The sequence below is a fragment of the Grampus griseus genome, assembly GCF_964374135.1.
Source record: "Grampus griseus genome assembly, chromosome: 2".
In the NCBI taxonomy this organism is placed as follows: Eukaryota; Metazoa; Chordata; class Mammalia; order Artiodactyla; family Delphinidae; genus Grampus; species Grampus griseus.
In genome coordinates this window covers 137,574,225-137,588,734 of record NC_139018.1, presented here as the reverse complement: position 1 = coordinate 137,588,734, position 14,510 = coordinate 137,574,225, and the positions used below count along the sequence as shown (strand labels likewise).

Below are 14,510 nucleotides of genomic sequence, written 5' to 3'. Positions count from 1 at the left end.
GAGAGGCCCATCACAGATACTAGACAGTCTGTGTGTGTGTGTTGAGAGCTAAGAAGACAGCAAGCTTGACTCCTCCTGACCTGCCTTAGGGCTCAGAAAATAGAAAATAGAAGACATCTCCCCACACAGCTGAGATGTCCCCTGAATTACTTGTCCCTTCTTTGTATCTTAATAAATTCTTTTCTGTGGATATTCAGGTAAGAAGAAATGCTTCCTTTCCCAGAGGGACCACAGGTCTGTGGGTTTCCCCCTGCGGCAAGGGACAGGTGAATCAGCCAGACTTGGGAAGGGAGATCGATTCTTGGAGTGGATGCTGGTGGCACATAAAGGTATAAAGGTATAAAGGCAAAGAAGTTACCTTTCCAGAGCATGATACGTAGGAAGCACTCAATGATAAAAATGATGATGATGGTGATGGTGATTTGTCTAGCTCTTCAACCCACTATAATATATTTTCCTCTACTGTTCTGTGGAAACTGCTCTCATTAAAGCCGCCTTCTTATTGTCAAATGCAGTGGCCTGATTTCATTCTTCATCTTACTTGGCCTCTGTACGTGATGCTCTTCAGCTTCCGGAAGTTCTCCTACTTTGACTTCTAAGACAACAGCCTTCTCTGGCCATTTCTTCTCATTCTCCTTTTTCAGCTCCCCTTTCTCCGCCTGCATTTTAAGTAGTGGGTCCTCCAGGGCTCCTTAGTCTGCTTTATTCTTTTATTTCTGGAAGGTCTCTGTGGGCCTCCCTATCCATCCTCTCCATGGCTTGGGAGACTATAGAAGGACACTTCTACCCATGGCTCTTTCCCCAGCCCTTTTCAGATTCCAGAATAAATAATGTCGAGAAAGCTGACACTGTTTTAAAGCACAGGCTTTTGGACCATTTTGTTGATCACTCGCTTTGTCCATTGACTTGATGAAAGCAGATTCGAATGTCCAATGTTCTGTCTTCTCCAAACTCCTCCTGATTTGGTGTCCTTCCTCCATGTTGCTGTAACAACCCATGTCCTGTAATGCTGAGAACAGAAGGGGCCAATGTGTCAGGGGCCTTCTGTTGTTTGGTCTTTTGAGAACTGGATCCCTGACTCCCCTCTCCTTTTTTTCCCCTTTGTTTTGCTGAACCTTCCACTTCACATCACTTCCTAAGAAAGGGTGAGGTAAATTTTTACATGTCTGCAAATATGTCCCTTTTGCCCTTACTATGGGTGGATACATTTTTAGGTATAGAATTCTAGGTTGAAAATTTGTCCATCAGAATTTTGAAGGAATTTGCTCAGTTACCGTAACAGTATTAGGTTTTCATGGAGAATTAGGCTGTCTTTCTGATTCCTGTTCCTTTTGAAATATGACCTGTCCCATCCTCCTGAAAGCTTTTAGCATCTTCTCTTTATCCTCATGGTTCTGGCATTTCATAACTTTGTGTCTTGGTGTGTGTGTGTGTCTGTGTGTGTGTGTATGCACCCGTGTGTGTATGCACCCGTGTGTGCACGCATGCACATGAATCCATGCTCTCGTGTATGTGTTAATTGTTCTGGGAACTGCGTAGATAATATTTTCGGCAAATTTTTCCATATTTTTTTATTTTGGCCTTTCATCTTTCTCTTTCTGTCCCTCTCCCTCTCTCTCTCTCTCTCTCTTTCTCTCTCTCTCCTTTTAATCAGTTGTTGGATCTCTAGATCGAGTCTTTAATTTTCATATCTTTTCTTTCCTGTTTACCACCTTTTTCCTTTTTGTTTGACTTTCTGGGACATTTTCTTGACTTATCTTCCATTCTTCTATGACTTTCAGATTTTGATGATCACAATTCTCAAGGATTCTTTCTTACCTTCTAATTGGTCATTTTAAAGTATCATCTTGTTTTCTGGATGCAATGTCTTCATTTATCTTTCTGAAGATATTTTTTAAAAAGTCTTCTGCTAGGGCTTCCCTGTTGACGCAGTGGTTGGGAGTCCAGCTGCCGATGCAGGGGACACGGGTTCGTGCCCCGGTCCAGGAAGATCCCACATGCCGCGGAGCGGCTGGGCCCGTGAGCCATGGCCGCTGAGCCTGCGCGTCCGGAGCCTGTGCTCCGCGACGGGAGAGGCCACAACAGTGAGAGGCCCGCGTACCGCAAAAAAAAAAAAAAAAAAAATCTCCTGCTCCCTGAATTGCCTCTGCTTCCTGCAGGTCCCTGGTTATGTGTCTTGTGCCCCTCTTTCATGCTGAAGCTTTGCTGAAGTGTCTGGTAATCCTGGACTGTTTCTTCGTGTTTAGGAATTGAACACTAGAAAGCTAATAAGATCCTGCTTTGTGTGCACGATGGGGCTTGTCAACTGTCCCGCTTCACTAAGGCATGATTGCCATGTAAGCTCGACTTCCTTGGGAGACCCTCACATGTCACTCTCCAGAAGTCCATTCTAAGGCATTTAGTTTCTCCAGAGAAGCATTCTGTAATCTCCTCTGGGGTGGCAGTATTTGAGGCAAGACCAAGGGTGAGGTGGCTGGGTAAGCAGTGTTGTTCCTGGTTTCTGTTGTTTTATTTATTATTTTTAAAATATTTATTTATTTATTTGGCTGCGTCAGGTCTTAGCTGCGGCACGCGGGATCTTCATTGCGGCACGCAGGATCTTTCATTGCATTGCGCAGGCTCTTCCTTGTGGCACGTGGGCTTCTCTAGTTGCGGCAAGCAGGCACCAGAGCACATGGGCTCAGTAGTCGTGGCGCGTGGGCTCTAGAGCACGTGGGCTTAGTTGCCCCACGGCATGTGGGATCTTAATCCCCTGACTAGGGATCGAACCCACGTCCCCTGTGTTGGAAGGAGGATTCTTAACCACTGGACCAGCAGGGAAGTCCCGTTTCTGTTGTTTTAGGAGCAAGAAGAAGGAGCTCTGCCTCGTGCTTCACCCCAGCCCTCCCCTGAACGTTTCAGGGTCAATTTCTCTGGGATGAAACCACTAGACTCTGACGGATGGGGGGGAGGTGATGGCCGGGGTGACTTGTTCCAGCCCCGAGCCTCACTGCAGCCTTCCTTGGTCCCCTGACCCTTCAAGTACCGGGTCTCCCCAGCAGAACTGACTTCCTGTCATGATTCCCTGCCGCAGACCTGGTGGTCCTTTCTTCCCTATCTTCCTCCTCTCTGTAAGCGAGCTTCTCCTCCTTTGGTTTCTCATCTTCCAAAACGTTGTTGAAACATCTAATTTCCTCTTTATCTCCCCTGTTCCTCTTTGTGCACCAGTATTTCTTTAATTCCTTTGTATGTTAATAGCATTTGGGGTGAGCAGGCTAAAGACCAGTGTTCAGCATTTCATGTTTAACTGGAAATCACTGTGAAGTGTTTCAAAAAAGTTTACAAGGTATTTTCGAGAACTGGCCTCTTTTTGCAAGGCACATGATGCCTGCGAGTATTTGGGCAACCCCTTACTGCTACTTTTTTCACATGGTCTCCAGGCACAGTCAGACATTTGTCGTGGATTGAAATAAGCCTGTCTGTGCTGACGGAGTGGAATTCAGGGTCCTCAGTTTGCATTTACCCATCCTCCACTTAGTTCTGCCTCATTGGCGCTTCACCTTGCTATTTGATGGGAAATATTCTCCCCATAAACTTCAGTAAGATGTAAGTGGATTTCTGCAGTGGAAATATTGTTCAAAAGCTGCAAAACCAAATCACAGCAGGTGTTTTGTCTTGGGACCATGTGTCTTGCAAAGCAGCCATTTAAAATGCCACTTGTAGAAAGCCACAAACAGTCACAGCTAATTCACTTTACAGGAGTTTTATTTGTACTTATGGGAGAATCACACCACCAAACAGAATCATTTCTCTACCAAGACAGCAGCATTAATCATCTTTCTCAACTTGTGTTCGCAAATCACCTTATTTACTGGTTTTCTTCTTTGGGTTAGAATATGGTGGCGTTAGGGTTGGTGAAGATGCAAATGGTGTTCTCTGAAGCCATTGGGGCAAATATGGAACTTTCAAGAGTGGGTCAGCTGGCCCAGCTGTCTGTAGGCTAATAGTATTGCAGCCTGAGTGCTGTCGCTTGCGAAAGCTGGCCGGAGTTAGATCCAAGCCCACCTTGGGCTTATCTGTCTGTGGACCGGGGAGGGTTGATAGCAGAATCCAGGGAAAGTTACTTCATACTCCTGTGGGCATCTGATGGCCACTCTGGAAAGGTTCTCAGCCTCCAAGGCCCTAAAGAGAGGCTCCAGATCTTAGCTGGACTTGGGACTCACAAGGGAGCTTTTAAATCCTGATGCCCAAGTTGCATCCCCAGACCAACTGAATCAGAATCTTTGAGGGTGGGACCCAGCATCAGCAGTTTTGAAAGCTCTCGAAGAGACAAGGGACAGGCTGCATACTACCGCTAGGTCATTTTCAAAATCCTGTTGTTGTTATATAAGCAAAGAAACTTATTTGAACTTTTAATGATTTTGAACTAATTTGGATTTGGGGAAAGTGGGGGTACTTCATGTCATAATCATTTAGATTCAGTCTTATTTTGCAGCTGTTTCCATGGTGTGATGAGGTAGATTTTTCTCCCTCTCATGAAAGAGAATTAAGCGGTTATTCTCAATTCAGAATCCAGAGCATTCGGGGAATACTCTTCCAATGGATTTTGCTCCTATGGAAAATGTGGTGGAAAAAATAGTGCAAAGGTCTGTGGGCGGGGCTGGGCACTGGCTGGATGTGACTTCACCGGGGTCCTGTGTCTCTCCTGGTGTGTGCAGGTCCTGTGGCTGTCATCAGTGGTGAGGAGGACTCAGCCAGCCCGCTGCATCACATCAACCATGGCATCACCACGCCCTCATCTCTGGATGCCGGGCCGGACACAGTGGTCATCGGCATGACTCGCATCCCGGTCATTGAGAACCCCCAGTACTTCCGTCAGGGACACAACTGCCACAAGCCAGACACATGTGAGTACCACAGTAGAATGTTGTCCCTTCTGGGGAGGGAGGGTGGCATGGCGATAGACCACGTAGCTGGGGTTCTGGAACCTTCTGGGGTGACCTACCACCTGCTAACCTCCCACTCTCTAAGAGACCCTCCCTCTTTGTTTCAAAACTTGAAGAATAGCCTGGGCGAGGGGACACCACTGGGACAGAGTCCCCTGGGCAGAGCGGGCTCGGGGCGGGGCGGGGAGCAGCCTGGAGGCAGGAGGCCCAGCCCCACCTGGAGAGGTGCTCCCAGTAAGGCAGGGGGCACAGACACGGCTGGTTGTACCTGTGCACCTGGCCTGTGTATTCAGGAAATGTAACCTGACTCTGTCCAGACAATAGCCCCTGAGGTCGTCAGACCTGCTGCCCCAGCCTCCACTAGAGGGGAAGGGAGTGAAGGGCGGTGAGGACCTTTCGAATGGAAACCTCTCTCTAGCTGCCCCTCCAGTGCCCCGAAGTGCACGTTCTGAGAATCAGATCATGGCCCCTGTGCTAGGACCCTTCCCCTCCCCGCTACAGATGTCTCCTTCAGATCAGAGGGCTCAGGGCACCTGCTTCCTAATCTCTCTTTCCTCCTGGTGGTTCAGCCCCTCCCTTTGTATTTCTGCTGAGTCTGCTAGGGCCTCTCCCCATTCCTGGTGCCTCCGTGGCTTGGCCCTCCATCCAGCAGCTGTTTCCCTTGCTGTGTCCCCAGGCTCAATCTAGGCTCAGCGACTACAGTGCACACCCCTCCCCTCCCATGGCTTCTGCTCCCAAGAAACGGTCAGCTATGTCAGGAGAGGGAACAGAGACACCTGGAGAGTGCCTTAGAGCTAGAAGGGACAGAAGGGATGGGGTAGGTTAAGGCCTCATCTACAGACAGGAAACCCGAGGCTCTGGGAGGCTGTGAGTCCCCCTTCCCTGCCCGTGGGCTTCTGCCAATCTGTTCTCTTTGTCTGGTCAGCTAGTCCCAGGTCAGCCTAGGAAGAAATGCCTCTGGTCTTGCTCTCCCTGCTGGCGGAGCTCTCTATACTTGGGCTATGCTCTTTGTAGCTCACAGAACTCTTGCTGCCCCCACTCGTCCATCTTATAGCAGAGTGGGCATCCAGCCACCCTGTCCACCTTTGCTTCTGTGTTTCTGCCTCTGTTTTTAGTGAGATGATCGCCACAGTGGGAGAGACTGGGCTAAAATCAGGGTAAGGTCATCATTTGCCTCCCAACCTTGATGTCCTCCAGAATCTGTCTCAGTGTTTATCAGACTCCCCCATCAGTACCAGTTAGAGGAAGGGTACTTGGGTTCTGGACCAGGGCTGGGCAAGGGAAGAAAGATACCTGCATTTCAGATAAACAGTGGGGAAGAGAGTGCAAAGAATGGTTCTACTCTGGCTAAAGCGCTCACCTCAGATCAGGGTCATCCTGGACTGACCTCGGTGAGGCTGGGAGGAAAGCCCTTCTGGGATGGTAGCATGGGTCCAAGTTTGGTCCAGGGTTGGCACTGCTGAGCTTTCTAGAGTGATATTGATATTTGAATAGAGGCTTGGCATTGCTGTTGAATATACAACTGATTCTCGTTATTCCAAGTATTCTGTAAAGTCACTTTGACCACTAAATTAGCGAACATTGGACCATTGTTCCTAGGGGGAATCCAGGGTTAGGTTCATGCAAGCCTCTGGTCACAGCACTTTTATCAGCTGATCAAGACATAACCTGTATTATGTGTACTTCTGTTTAAAGACACCTTAATACATACTGTTGGTTCCTTCACATTGAACTCATAGTGGCCAACAGCACTATGACTCATGCCTGAACAAAGCTTATCAAACACACCTCTTTTCTCCGTAAGGCACATCGCAGCCTTCTCGCTCATAGGAGCACTAGACAGAGCTTCAGCACTATGCTTGGGGGCTGCTTTAAACTGAAATCTCACCCACGAAAAGCACATATATGCAAAAAAGGTGGCGTTGGATAGACCACGAGAAGGACACTTGTTTACAGTACGAGAGCTGAAACGAGAAAGCAGAGCATGGCTTTTTAACCTCAGCCGGGAATGTGCACGTGGGGTGACTCAAATTTGTCACCGCTTCTCTGATGTTTGTGAATGACTGCGAAAGCGCTGTGTGTGTGTGTGTTCTGGGGTTGCACATAAATTGTAGTGAGTAGGTGAATTCACAAAGACAGAATCCGGGAAAAATGAGAATGGGCTTTGTTCCCTGTCGTGGAAGCTCTGGGCCCTGGGGTAGAGTAGGGTCCCATGGGCTCCTGATACCAGGTGGTGGCATAGTTTCCAGATGGGGCGAACCTGGCATGTGGGGAGGAAGATCCCTCTGGGCCATCAGAATGAGTGGGCACCGTGGAGAGACCAGTGGGTTCTGAGTGTCCTTTGATGTCAGGACCCAGCACCCAGCCAAGGAGCTGTCGCCCTGGGAAACAGTGCAGAGGAGAAGCGTCTCCACAGCTCCTTGTGTTTGTGACTCAAAGCAGACAGCCTTTCTACGTCCAGACAGCACTTCTGTGTACACAGGAAGGGGTCGGCGGAGACAGAGAGGAAGCAGGTTTAGTGACAAGACTTGAGGGAGTAGGCAACAAACAAGACCTCATCAGAGCAAAATCCCTGGATGAATCCAGCTTATCCAAACCCTCTGATATTAGGGAAGATACCCTTTTCAGGGAAGCGGTACATTTTGTCCTCTCGGTAGACAATGGGTGGCTCTTAATTGTTTTCAGAAAACACGTGTGGCAAGGACAAACAACGTGCAGGAGCCTTGTAACCGGATTTGGCTAATCCGCCCTCTGCAAATCCATGGCTGACTCACACAGTCCTGGAAGGGAGCGCCTGGCCCTCTCCTCGCTGAGATTTACCGGCTGGGAAGCAGCAGGTCTCTGATTACAAAGGCTTCATCAGTCAAGGGAAGGGACTCCAAGACACATCCCCATGTGCGATGAAACACTATCATAAATAATTAAAACCACATGTGCCTTGGCAGATAAATAAGCAGTGAACGTTTATGATGCTGCAGATGGGGCTGGGGTCACTCCTTCGGGGGGAGACGGCAAGAAGCAGGGGATTAAGGGAGGAGAAATGCTCACATCTTGGGGCCCCGGGGTGGGGGGTCTCCCATCTGAGTCCTTTCTCGTCCCATTTAACAATGTGGACTGTGGGAAGAAATCGCAGGGACATAGTAGCTACCTGACTTTAGGCCTCATTTCCGCAAGTCCTCCGTTGATGGATTTAGCACAGAAGTGCTTTTCTTTCTTTACACATGTGTTTATCATAAACGGTGGGACCTTTCTGGCTGGAGTGATTAAGACGCTGCTCCTCTCCTGCCCTCTCACTTTCTCTCTGTCTTCACTCTGGTCCATAGCATTTTTCATAGTGTGTCAGGGCTGCAAGGATGTGTAGAGCTCACCTAGTACCGTCCGTTATCAGATGCTTGCAGCCCCTCACCTATGTTCCCGAGTGCTCTGCATTTGGCATTGTCTTTATTCTAAATTTATTCCGTCTTTCCGGGGGTTCTGGAAGAGCTGAATAAAGATGCTGCTCTTCCGGGTTGGATATAGAATCTGCAGTCTAGTGAGGCAGCCCTCATTATTTATTTAAAGCCCCCTGATGCTCGAAAGCATCAGGAAACCGGTACAGCCCTCCATGTCACACAGCCAATTTGAGGCTAGGCCCTTCTGAATGAGACAGCAAGGGGCCAGTCTAGGTGGGTCACTGGGGAGAAGTGTCAAGCTATTTGTAGCAACGTTGGGCACTAGGTGACTTTTGTCCCCCTTGTGACTGCTCTGGGCTGCAGTTGTGTTGCCTGTGCTGGGCTGGACTGCAGGCGGCTGTGTTAGGAGTCATGCTTTGCCTCTTGCCCGTTGCTCGGTTGGAAGGCTCTTCGGCTCTGTTCAAGGCCCTGGGGTTCTCTGTTCATCCCCTTTTCCCAAACCCATTCTCAGAGGACAACTTTGCCTCTTGGTTGAGAGAGCAGAGGCTAGCTGGGGGGTGCTAAGCCAGGTCACCCTCCCCTCCTGCCCTCTGTCCCCAGGCCAGGCTGTCTGCCTTTATTCTCAGGTTGTTTCTGTCTCAGCGGGTACGGGGCCCCATCTTCCCGGCGTCAGCATTCCCAGCTCTCCATTCCTCCCTTTGACCTCTCCCCTCCTGGTGGGCCGGTAGTCAGAGACTCTCTCTGACCCTGGCCAGCCGTCCTTTGCTCTCACCTCCCCTTTCAGACATTGTCCCCTTCCACTCAGCATTATACCTCTTCACATTCCCTGTCTCATAGCTCTGTTTCCCCAGGAACCCCTGAGTTCTCTTGGTAAAACTTGAGCATATTCCTTTGGGTCCCTCGTCTTCGTTAGCATCTGAGTCATTCACACAGTGCTGATTTTTCTCCCTTTCATCTATTCAATAAATATTCATTGAGGGTTTGTGTCAGGCCTTCTTTTCGGCTTTGGAAACAATGGCGAACAAGGCATGCATGGTCCCTACCCTCAGGGGCTTACTGCCACCGGGGCTGATCTCCCAAGATGCAGGATGGGACCCTCTGCCCCCTTGGGGCCACTCCCAGGGCCTCGTGTCTTCACTTTGCTCCTTTCTGCTGCTGATTCACCAGCCTCTACCCCTAGTCACTTCTTTCCAGGTCTCCCTCCAAGCTCACACCTCCGACTGTTACCACAGTGTAATTCCCACTTGAAATGCCCATCTCCCTCCCCACATCCCCTCACTCCCTTTTCTTCCTTCCTGTACCTACTCATCACTGGGCATCTGGCTCACTTCCAACCACGTGTGAGTTCTTCCTAGACCCATCCTATTGCAAAGTGACCTTTCCCTCCTGGGAACCCATGGCTTAGAGGAAAAACCATGCACAGTAGTCTTGCATGATTTTGAGTGAAATCTTATGTCGTCCTGTCCCTTCTCAAAGATGTGGGTCCTGTTTCCCAAACCTGACTTTGAACTTATTCCAAGAAGTAGCTCTTATGTGTCACCAGTCTTTTTTTTTTAAATTTTCCTTTATTTATTTTTATTTCTGGCTGCATCTGGTCTTATTTGCAGCATGTGGGATCTCTCATTGCGGCGCGTGGGCTTTTCTCTAGTTGTGGCACACGGGCTTCTCTCCAGTTGTGGCGTGCAGGTTTTTTCTTCTCTCGTTGAGGTGCGTGAGCTCAGTAGTTGTGGCGCTCGAGATTAGTTGCCCCGCGACATGTGGGATCTTAGTTCCCCGACCAGGGATTGAACCTGCATCCCCTGCGTTGGAAGGTGGATTCTTTACCATAGGACCACCAGGGAAGTCCCCTGTGTTACCAGTCTCCATTGTCTGTGGAAACACAACATGGGACTAGGGTTGGAGAGGATAGCAACCAACCGTGTGTCAGATGACGCTTGGTGAGTGTGTCTTCATTCCAGGCACAGGCTCTCGAGAGATGTCACAGACCGAGGGAAAGGTCGTTGATCTGCATTGACAGCCTCCTCTGGACCAAGCCCTGGGCTGGGCTTTCCATTTTTACCTCATGCAGTCTTTCGCCCACTCTCTGAGGGAGAGGCTGATATACCCATTTTATAGATAAAGAAACTGAGGCTCAGTGAGCTTAAGGGACTTGTCCCAGATCATACAGCTGTTAAGAGAGAGCCTGAGATGAAAACCCAGACCTACTGACTCCAGGATGCATCCTTTCCCTGTCAGATCACATTGCCTAGGATTCCAGTGGTCCACAAGCATTTACTCTCCACCTCCTGGACTCAGGGAAGCTGGCTTTTGAGGAATGCCGTATTGTGGAGGCTCAATGTTCTCCCTGTTTCCAGGATAAGGACAGCCCTATGGGGAAGAGAACCTTGGCTGAAGGTCCCTGTAGTCATGAAGCTGGGTCAGCCTTGGTCTGGCTGTTGGGACTTATCCTCCTTTCTGAATTCTTCCCCAAAATCAAGTTCCCAAGGGACCATGGTTGCCTTCAGATAAGGAAATACTTGGTCCTGGAGATAAGTCAGTTTCTTAATTTTAAAAAAAAATTTTAGAGCAGGTTTAGGTTTACAGAACAGTTAAGCAGGAAGTACAGAGTGTTCCCATTTACCCCCTCACACTTCCCCCACCAAAATCTCCCCTATTATTAACATCTGGCATTAGTGTGGTACATTTGTTACAATTGAAGAACAAATATTGATATATTATCATTAACTAAAGTCCATAGTTTATAGCAGGGTTCACTCTTCGTGTTGTATAGTTCTATGGGCTTTACAAGAGCATCGTGTCATGTATCCATCATTTAAGTATCACACACAATAGGTTCACTACCCTAAAACTCTCCTGTGGTCCATGATTCATTTCCCCTCCCCAGCCCCTGGCAACCATTGATCTTTTTTACTGTCTTCACAGTTTTGCCTTTTCCAGAATGTTGTTATAGCTGGAATCATACAGTGTGTAGCCTTCTCAGATTGGCTTCTTTCACTTAGCAATGTGTATTTAAGGTTCTTCCATGTCTTTTCGCGGCTTGATTGCTTATTTCTTTTTATCACTGAATAATACTTCATCGTATGGCTCTACCATAGTTTATCTATTCAGCTATTGAAGGACATTGTGTTCGTGTCTAAGGGCTGCTGTGGCAAAGTACCACAAACTGGGATTTCAAACAATAGAAATGTATTGTCTCGTCGTTCTGAAGGCTGGAAGCCTAAAATCAAGGTCTCGGGGGACTCTGCTCCCTCTGCAACCTGTAGGGGAATCCTTCTTCCCTGTTCTCAGCTTTTGGTGGTTTGCTGGCATCCCTTGGCTTGCCACTGCATCCCTCCAATCTTCTGTCCTCACATGGCGTCCTCCCTGTGTGTCTGTCTTCACAAGGCCTTCTTCTTACAAGAACACCAGCCATATTGGATTAGGGGCCCATCCTATTCTAGTATGACCTCATCTTGACTTAACTAATTACATCTGCAATGACCCTATTTCCAAATAAGATCACATTCTAAGGTACTGGGGGTTAGTAATTCAACCTGTTTTTTTTGGGGGGGTGTGGGTGGACATAACTCAACCCACAGTAGACATCTTAGTTGCTTTCTAGTTTGGGCAATTATGAATAAAGCTACTATAAACATTTGTGTGCAGGTTTTGCATGGACATAAGCTTTCAACTCTTTTGCATAAATGCCTAGGTGCACAATTGCTGCATCGCATGGTAAGAGGATGTTTAGCTTTGTAAGAAACAGCCAAACTGTCTTCCAGGTGGCGGTACCAAGGGGGATTAGGTTCTTTTCATTTCATATTAGACTGGCCTCCACTGCTTAGCTCCTGCCCCAGGGTCTCTTGGACTTGTCAGTGCACACTCACCTACTCTGTGTGCTTTCTCGAGTGTGTCTATGTATGTGTGTGTACACACAAGTGTGTGCATCTATATGTCTTCTGCTCTAAACTATACCAGCAACTGATGATGGTATAATTCTCACCAGATAGCTACTTAGCCTATAGTGAGCATACTTCACTTGTAACTTGTCATTGGTCAGAGGCCAATTGCCACATTGACTACAGAACTGACGCCTTGATTTTCTGACCAGCGTGCTCATGCCTTCACAGCGTCTCAAAAGCAGTTTGTCACAGTGACTCTCTATGGTGCCCACCCGGAGCCCCCAGTGACCCTCACCTCTTTGGGCATCCAAGCCCTTTTCTGTTTTGGTTTCCCAGAAACCTTGCTAATGCCTTCTCTTTCCCCATGTGTCATTTGCAAGCTGGCCCTGGTCTTTCGGGCCTCCTTTCAGGCCTTCAGGACTCTGTTTTCCACGTGAGTCTCTACACTTTGAACCATACGTGTGCGTTCAACCTTCAGCCTCTCCTGGCTGGTCACCTCTACATCCTGCTTTCTTAGGCCTGTCACTCGCCCTCCCTGGCTGAGCCGGCAGCTCTGTCCTGGGGTCCCTCACAGCACATCGTTCTCATTGGGCTGTTGATGCCCCATCTGTGTTGGTTCCCTCCAACCCCCTTTTCCCCTTTATTCCTCAGTCAGTCAGCAAACATCCATTGAGCTCTTAGTAAGTGCCAGCTACTCTGACGTGGGCGCTGGGATGGGGTGAAGGACCCACCCTTCCTTACCTCTCTTTGGTTACATTGCAGCTGTTTGGAGGTCCTGTCCTCACTCTCTTTCCTCGGGGCAATTGCTTGATGCACTCCCCTTATCATACCAGCCTAAAAGGCGAGGACGTCCACAAAGATGACCAAAGCTGGAACCAGTAGGTCTGTGAACTGTGTCCCTTTAGCTGGGACCAGTGTTTCCTACATCAGGAGTGAGGGAGTGGCTTGTCTCTTCCTCCTCTTCTGGGCCAATCAGCCACGGACCCTGTCTTTTCTGGAGGAGGAAGTGCCAGGGCCGATTTACCAGCTGTGGTGGGGAGTATGGAGCCTGTGGACATAATGCAGTATTAATAGTGCATTGGCATGATATAGATTTCTGTCACCTTCTATACTAACAAACATTGCTTAGCGCAAGGTAATGATGGGTGTTTATTCCCAGCCACTTAGCTCAGCATAACGGACTTGCAGATGAAATATGGAGAATGGGCTCCTTTGTCTGGGAGGCCACCCACCCCGGAACCAGGAGCAGAGACAGCAGTCGTAGCTGCTGCTACTGAAGAATATACCTTTCTAGGTTTTTCTCTAGCACAAGTCCTGATGGACTTGCCTGATGGAAGGAATGGTCTCTGGTTACAGGGCTGGGCTAGGAGCTCTTCCTCTGGGAGTGGAGCTGAAGTGGAGGCTGGTTTACAGGATGTGGGGGGATTGCTGTTTGCTCCCCTCTGGTTGGTTTAGGAGGGAGGCCTGGCTAAATGTGACATGAAGAGATTAGGACCAATGTGGGCGTGGGCCGTTCTGATATATCTCTTCCTTTATTCTGCTGCTTGGATCTTGATGGTCCCCATTAAGGGAACTATAGGTTGAATCTTGGTGAAGGTAATAGTGATATTTTGCCTTAGCCCTTTTCACCGATTGGGTATCTCCAGGCTCTGTTTGCCAGACAGTCTTTCATAGAACTTTTTTTTTTTTTTTCGGTACACGGGCCTCTCACTGTTGTGGCCTCTCCCATTGCAGAGCACAGGCTCCGAATGCACAGGCTCAGTGGCCATGACTCACGGGCCCAGCCGCTCCGCGGCATGTGGGATCCTCCTGGACCGGGGCACGAACCCGCGTCCACTGCATCAGCAGGCGGACTCTCAACCACTGCGCCACCAGGGAAGCCCCATAGAACATTTTAAACAAACAAAAATTAGGATTCCTCGCCTTGGATTTTTCTTCAATCCTATTTTCAGATCTGGTTAGAATAAGTAGCAGACCCCTGAGAAGGCTGTGGTGTTAGGTTTGGTGAGCCCAAGGAGGAAAGGAGCGCTCAGACACATTACCAGTTTCTTTTCTTTCCAGACAAAGCTAAATGATTCCAGAATGCGTTATCTTGAAAGCCAAGGCAGTGAGTCCTGGGCCCACATGCTTGAGCTTGTCCTAAGGGTTTCAGTCCCTGGAGAGTAACCTCTGTGGTTACTGACTCCCAAATCCCTTAGATCTAGGCATAATCTAAGCATAGCATATTGCCATTTCTTTTCTCTATCCCAGGATTAAAAAAAATAATGTGATTGCATTTCCCCCAAATTATCTGAAACGCTAGAAATTGCTGA

At 48.6% G+C, this 14,510-nt stretch overlaps 1 protein-coding gene across 7 annotated transcripts in view; it reads left to right on the top strand.

The window, feature by feature from the left end:
- NTRK3 (neurotrophic receptor tyrosine kinase 3) overlaps positions 1-14,510 on the top strand; it is a gene marked incomplete at both ends in the record, with an annotated part of 370,615 nt that overhangs the window by 217,453 nt on the left and 138,652 nt on the right. For all 7 annotated transcript variants that reach the window (XM_082649288.1, XM_082649287.1, XM_082649286.1 and 4 more), the window contains one exon: positions 4,698-4,886. In XM_082649288.1, the coding sequence (XP_082505414.1) occupies positions 4,698-4,886 (189 nt within the window). The remainder of the gene's footprint in view (positions 1-4,697; positions 4,887-14,510) is intronic.